General features: G+C 42.1%; 1 protein-coding gene across 3 annotated transcripts in view; it reads right to left on the bottom strand.

The window, feature by feature from the left end:
* Nucleotides 1-5,016: 5,016 nt before the first annotated feature.
* KANK1 (KN motif and ankyrin repeat domains 1) overlaps nt 5,017-7,323 on the bottom strand; it is a 185,229-nt gene continuing 182,922 nt past the window's right edge. For 2 of the 3 annotated variants that reach the window (XM_012721509.1, XM_012721510.1), the window contains 2 exons: nt 6,584-6,733; nt 5,017-6,084 (listed from right to left, as the gene is read on the bottom strand). In XM_012721509.1, the coding sequence (XP_012576963.1) occupies nt 6,022-6,084; nt 6,584-6,733 (213 nt within the window). In that variant the 3' untranslated portion in view covers nt 5,017-6,021. The remainder of the gene's footprint in view (nt 6,085-6,583; nt 6,734-7,323) is intronic. The other variant, XM_004677622.2, reaches the window with a different exon arrangement.

Genomic DNA, 7,323 nt, shown 5'->3' with positions numbered 1-7,323 from the left:
GATGAATTCAGGGTTTATAAATACTCAGTATTTTACATCAGCTGTAGAGACAAGGATTTTCTATTTGACAGTGACATCTTGGCAAAGCTCAAATTTTTAAACTGGGAGAAAAAGCTCCATAGGGAGTAGGCTAACTGTAAAGTTTAGTCACTGGAAACTATAAACAAATAAACCAAAACCCACAAAGATTAAAGAATGTAGACACTTAGGAGTCCTATCCAGCAGATACATCTGTGACAAGGGAAAAGGCTACTCATAATACTCCTTCCTGAGCAGCAGTTATGAGTATGAATTCCAAACCAGAAGCATTAATACCACCTGGGAACTGGCTCGAAATTCCAGTTCTTGAGCCTCTTCCTAGATCCACTGAATCAGACACTCAAGGGAGGAGCCCAGCAAGCTGTGTTCTCATGAAGGTTCCTGAAGATTCTGATCCACACTCACATTTGGGAGCTTCATGCTTATAACATAAAATCTTTTCCAAGGCACATAGGCCATGGCTTTCTTTTCTAATGAGATTTAGTTGTTCATATTTAAGGCATCTAATAACAGGTTACTTTCTCTCCTGTGCTTCTAGAATGTCCAATCTTCGGGAAAACGAAGAACAGTCATTCAAATAGTTTCCTGTGTTCTGTGACTGAGCCTCTAACACCAATGTCTTTTCTAACCACATTATTACCTCTGAAGCAGCACCCACTTCCTGGAATTAATTTCTACATCAATACAGAAAATCAGCTTATGATGTGGAAACAAATCACAATCAGAGTTCCCTAACTTAACATAATAAAGGTTGTTCGTTGCTCACTGCCCACCTGGTGGCACAGGTTGGCAAGAAAATTCTACTTGAGGACCCACGTTGACTGAAAGTCCAACTCAACATGTTTCTATGATCAACCACATGACAAGGAAAGAGGACGGACCCGCACACTGACTTCAGAGCACCCAGCTGGAACAGACACATCACTTTCAGTGATGTTTTATTGTCAAAGCTAGTCCCATTCAAGCCTAACTTCAAAAGAAGGGGCAGAAATGAAAAAGCAAACAACTGTTGTATCTGAGAACAGCCCTAGTGACTGCTTTCTAAAGATATGAAAGGGCATATAACTCCCCTGGTGGGCAAAGCTGCGTATCCACATTGAAGAAATGGACTCCCAGTTGTATATCACTAGCTCTTAGCTCCCATCGAACTTCAATCTACCAGGTGTATCCCCACCTGATCTTTTTTGAGCAAACATTTTCATTTTTTTAAAATTAAAAACCAAAGTTTATACACAGAAAAGTACAAATTGTGAGTATAACCCCTGATGAATTACCACTAAATAAATACAACACCATAGCTACCTCATACAGCTACTATTTCTGATAACCAAGAGCTCTCCAGTCCCCTTCCTGCTTCTTCCCTCCCAGTCATCTGCTCCCACTTCCCAAATGATAACACTTTCCTGGCTTCCAAAACCAGACTTCAGTTATTTTTTCACACTCATTCATTCCAATAATCTTTGTCAGCGAGGCACTGGAAAGTTCTCAGTTCTGGCAGGTGGTGTTATATAAACCCAAGTATGAAAGCTGAAAGCTGATCTTACTGAACTTCCTGTCAGAAGACTGGTTTTTGGTGGGGGTGAGGTGTATTTTAACAAGGTGGAGGGTGAACTCTCTGAACCCTTAACCTAATTAATTTATATTGTCTTTATGGTCTGGTTATTGAAGCACATTCAAAATTTTATAACAGAGCAGATGAAATGATAGCCAGTATTTCTTTGCTGCCTCACACAGGACAAGAGAGTGGCCTGTGTTAGCTGGCACTTGATTGCCTGCTGCCAACCTGTACCTGATGCTGAGGTGCCTGATATCACTGGCAGCAAAGGAGCACTAGCTCAACTGTGTACAGGTATTTTGTCTTCCTCTGCATCATTCAGCCACACCATTTCACATGGTTCTCAGAATTGATCAAGCTGTGTCTTCCTGGGTTGGGAATGGTTCAAATAAAAGATGTGCATTTGGTTTTAGGAATACGCAATTTCAATTTTTGGAAAATTAGGAATAGACTTCCTCTACTCTTGCCTATTAAATCATCAAGGTTCTTAATGGAGAGTCAGTGGGTAGCTGGTTTCCTGAAATGCCAGTTCTGTCCCTAAGTGCCCTCAAATCATACATTTCTGATAAGGCATTCATATAACATGCTCTTTTGCTTTCTAGTCTCTCTGCAAAATCAGGATTCAGGTCAGTGCCTTAAGGACATTATCATAAGTTCTAGTGAACTCCATCTTTTATATGTAAAGAGCTGATTGTGACTTCACAATACAACCCTCCCCCTGCCCCAGAAAGAAGCCAGTGACTTTGTTGGGGGAGTGCCAGTATGTGCAGCCTGGGCGCCCCAGCCAGCACTGCAGCCACATCCTTTTGAGGGCAATCACCTTCAACAAAATGTACTTCAACTATATTTTTATAATCAGTTGGCTTCTAAATTACAGCCATGCAGAATAAAAACAGAGCAAACATATGATTACTAATTTCCTTGTGGCAGAAAGTAGTCTCTGGCTGAGGCCCAGGGCTTAAAAAGAATTGTGCTTTCAGTAAAAAAGAAAACAGAAAACAGTCTTTATTCCAAAGCCAAGGCAACAGGTCACGGCCTTCTTCCTGGGCAGTTACAGTTCTGCTTCATGAGGAAGTGGGGATGGAAAAGATTAGGTTAGTAAAATATTTCAAGAGTTGTCTGTCTGCTAATCACATTTACTCATGTACTGAGCCTCCCTACTCCTAACTCCCAGGGATCTGTGGCAGCCATGGTCTCTGATCTTCTAGAAATGATAACTCCAGGAGATGCAGAGATGCCACTGAACATGGGCAGATACCACACAAAGGCTGTGTTATATACTGGAATAGTTCCTATGCTAACTGTAATGTTTTTGTTTTGTTATAGCGCTCCCTATACCACCTAGGATGTTTGGAAAAGAATGTGTGAGGCAGCATCTCATAATTTGGGGGTAATAAATTATAGTCACATTGGAAAACACCTGAGATGCTTGTTATGATGGCAGAGTCACAGACCTGAAGTATTTGGTTCTCAGGGTGGGCCCATCAGCATGGTCACTGGCACATCTTATTGCATGCTGCCAAGGGGAAAGCATTTACAAAAGTATGCCTCAAGTAAAAATATTACCACCTGTAGCATAGTTCCCCACCAAAAGGACACATTTGAACTGAAAGTTGGTTTATGGTTAATGTGATCATTGTTTACTTTGAGGGAAAATCAGCAGTTTTCTTACCTGATTCTATTTCCAAGCATTATCATGTAGCTGCAGTGTGATGGAAGTCCAGGATAAAACTGTTGTCATTAGAGCATCAATAGCTTACAGGTAAAAGTTTAACACTTCATTTATTTTTGGAACCAGCACTAGATAGCATATTCCTTGGAGATTTCTCCAGAAGCAAGGCTACTTCCCTGTGGTAACTAATGGGTTTAGTCCATTTCATCTTAATGTTATTAGGACAAGTGGTCATTTTTACTCTCTTAACATGCAAATCTCAAAGTTGTCAGGGCTCCATTCCTTTTATCTTGGGGAGTTCTCTGGTCTCTAGCCCCTAAATTTCCAGGGCAAGAGTATCTAGAAAAAGTTTAGCCTTCTATTCTTTGCTGGCCTCACTTGGAGGACTAACCCAAGCCTCCTACCACAAATCCCTTTATGGACTTGTGCCTCAATAAATCACAGCTGTGTCATTGGGGAGACCCAGACTGCTTTATATAGTGTGCCAAGATCCCAAGATAAAAAGCATTTTAAGTGTCCAGTGTTAGCAGAACAAACAAGGCACAAGCCAGGTTAGTTACCTAGAAGTTAGAGACCATGACACAGTAAGTGCTTGTTTTCTTTGTCCAAATTTAGCACAAGATATCTGACATGCAGCACACAGATATGGGATTGTTTTCTCACGCACTAACAGACAATGTTAGTGCCTCCCTTTTTAAAATGGAACAAAGAAAATTCCCAGGAACACAAGCCACCTGAGAAACAGCTGTCCTTGCTCAAAAACGCATATCATGCCACTAAAGGGCTGAAAACTCATGGGTCACTTTTCTTCAAAAACAAACACTTCTCTGCTTTAATTTATTGTACTATTTCAGACCTGAAAGAACTTGAGCTTAAATAATTATCTGATCTGAAATTAGCCCCAGTCCCAGACCTAGCAGCTCTGTCCTGGGGGTGAAGGAGAGGCTCACGATCCCAGGTAGCTGTGACCTCACTTTCATGGTTCATAGAGGAGGGCAGCTGGTCTGCAGCGAGGGCCCTGGTGTGGTGTGGACGCATGTGTGTTTCCACCTCAAGGTGGACTGACTTGCCAACACTGCTTGTCACAGCAACTCCTAGTACCTTTCTAAAAGCTGCAAATCTCTAGACAATGAAACAGGCTTCCCATGCAAGTGATGACACACTATGAAAAATCTATTCCTTGGCCTCTTTCTTAAGTTCAATAATGAACAAATGAATGAAAGAAGGATGACAAGAAAGGTTTCAGAAAAGCCTCATAAATGTTCCCATAATGCACCTGGTTCTTGTAAATGGAGTGTGTTAAAATCCACATCAGCAACTGTGCCAACACACCTAGTTTGTGTCTTCGCCAATGCTTCCGAATTTTAATGATTTACTTTTGAAAAAGAATTTCAAGACAGGTGCCACTGACCCAAAAGCAAGCTGAAATTAATTTTGATGGGCTTAATTTCCTCTTTCTCATTCTTCCAGGTTTCAGCCAGTCACCATATACCCAAAATCTCAGACTGTTTCTGTGCCTAAGAAACAGTAAACTCATCGGCTGCTGTTGGAGTTTACCTGAACTGTTTGCCTAATAAGGTCTTAAATTTTAGGTTCCTGATGCAAGCGGAGCTGTAGAAACGGAACAGTGCTGTCAGAAGCTGCCTCCTCTCACTGGAAGCCCGAGGCCAGCAGACCGGGCACTCGCCCTCTCCAAGTGATCCATCCGTCAGCTTTTGCTGCCACTGCTGTTAAGTCAATAGGATCAGGGAGACAGCTGTCAGAGATGAAGTAGGGACAGGCAAAACAGCTTAATGAAATTTTATTTTGAAAATATGGCAAGAGTCTAAGGCACTTCAAACATTTAAATACAGATAAGGCCAAAGTAAATGATATAAAGGAATCCATAAATATGGAAAGAACTACACTATGTTTTTCTAGAGGCAAATTTAAAGCCAGTTCCTCTAATACAATCCAACCTTTATCACTAATTACAGAGCTGTGCAATTATTAATAAAAATATGGTAATGTTACATGTAATTCTTCATGTCTGTAATTACCATGGAATATAAAAGTTGAAAATACTGTGCCAATTTTATAGATACCATTTATATAAAGTAATATAATATATCCATTTAGATAGAACCAACCGAACATATTTCTTTTTTAATGTTTTATACTTTTTGAGAGTCCCATCTTTCGTCTTTGATTTTTAAACCAGAAACCTACCAATCCAGTCCCAAGTCGCTGATGACCAAAGTTATCTCAATTTATTTACTTTAAAATAATAAAGACAAAAAAGAATAATCAACAAAACCATCCTGGAATGGAATTTTCAAAGAGCTTTCCAAGGGTTCCACATTTAGCAAATATAAATACTTATGGGAAAATTTAAAAACACCATGCCTTGAGAACCTGACACTTCTCCCGCAGTGGTGGTGGGCGGGGACGGGAGGTGGTTAAGAAACAGAGGTTGCTTGCCCAGGTCGATTTCCTACAACTGTACATAACGGAGCAGAGACTCAACAGCAACAGAGACACTGGGGTAAAGTGTGCCCTGCACAAAGGGAAGATGGCCAGAAAAGTTGCCGCAAGTGCCTGGCTGTCTATCTCCTGATGGCTCAGCTTCCACTGTGAAAGCTTTAACCTTTTCCCCTCAGCTTTATGCCTTCTGTTTGCCGGTGAGCTCAGGCACAATACATTCAGTATCTGTCACCCCAACAGAACAATTAGCAGCTTAATGGTGGTGTGTAAATGGATGGCTATTTGCACACAATCAATCAAAGGAACCTCGGTGAGTGGGACCAGGAGATGTCTTCCTTCCAAGCCTAGGGGTGCCCTAGAGACCAGGAAAGGAAAAAAATGGGGGTTAATGAGTGACCTCAGGCAGATGTGTGTCCTCTAGACCTAGGAACTCCTTCTACAGCAGCTGACAACCACCCATCAGTTGGAGCCAGGAACACAAGACACAGGTCACCAGCAGGAATAGTGTCATGTCCAGCTGTCGAGGGAAGTCAACTTCCCACTAGGAGTTAGAGAGTCTGGAGATTGTTCATTGTCCGCTTTAGGGAAAATGCCAGGAACAAGAAGATAGCATTCCTGGGCTTGGGATTTGGCATTCAGATTACCATGCCCACAATAAAACGCTTCAAGTGAGGTATGAGAACCCCTGATTCTCGAAGACAAGCAGGGGCCCAGCCTCTGCTACACCACCCATCAGCACCCTAGCCTTCTGCGTGGGAATAAATAATGAACCTTTAAGTCCCAGGCTAAACTTTCCAGTTTCAGAATCATAATATACTGGAACTCCCATCATCTCCCCAGGGAAGGGGACCCACCAGTCTGGTGGATTTTAGGCTGTTCACAAAAGCCAACTGCACAACACTGACCGGAGACTGGGCTTTTGCAAAGTTGACGTGGGCATACAGCAGGACAGCGATATCCTTGTGTCCTGCTTCCAGGGCTATGGAGAGCGCAGTGCTGCCATCCTTGGATAGAAAGAACAAGTCAAATAGGGTTCTCCAACCTCCAGGCCACCAAAAGTCAACAACAGAAAAACACTCCCTAGTAACTAACGAGGTTTCCCAAATCTAGCCATTTGTTTAGATCTTCAGAAGTTTTCTGGACCTCTAAAATTTAAGGATAAAGCAGGTCCTCCAATAATGTTATTTTATTATGAAGATGAGGGGAAAAACCCAGCTAGCACTGAGGGATTTCAATGAAGCACTTGCTTTCCTTATGTTCTTGTGTTTGAAGTTGCATTTTCCAGGAACCCAGCCATAACAAGGATGGTGAGGCCTTACCATACAAGAATGAATGTGGCATGGCTCCCATCCTAAGGAACCCCGGTCAACAGGAGAACCACCCCAGTTCCTTTGTCTGTGCCTCCCAGCATTAGAGTGGGGGGCTGCATACCCTGGAGCCGCTACAGATGCAGGATGCTCAGGAAAAACTTGCTCAACTAGGCTACCAGCAGGGCCATAGGTGGAAATAATTTGGCCCTTTTTTCCTTATAATTACAAATGAGCAGGCATGTTACTGTGGTGTATATATGATTCCCTGCAATTTGTTCTCAGGG

This window comes from Condylura cristata, unplaced genomic scaffold (assembly GCF_000260355.1).
Source record: "Condylura cristata isolate star-nosed mole 26May11 unplaced genomic scaffold, ConCri1.0 scaffold00006, whole genome shotgun sequence".
NCBI classification, from domain to species: Eukaryota; Metazoa; Chordata; class Mammalia; order Eulipotyphla; family Talpidae; genus Condylura; species Condylura cristata.
This window is presented reverse-complemented; position numbering and strand designations above follow the sequence as displayed.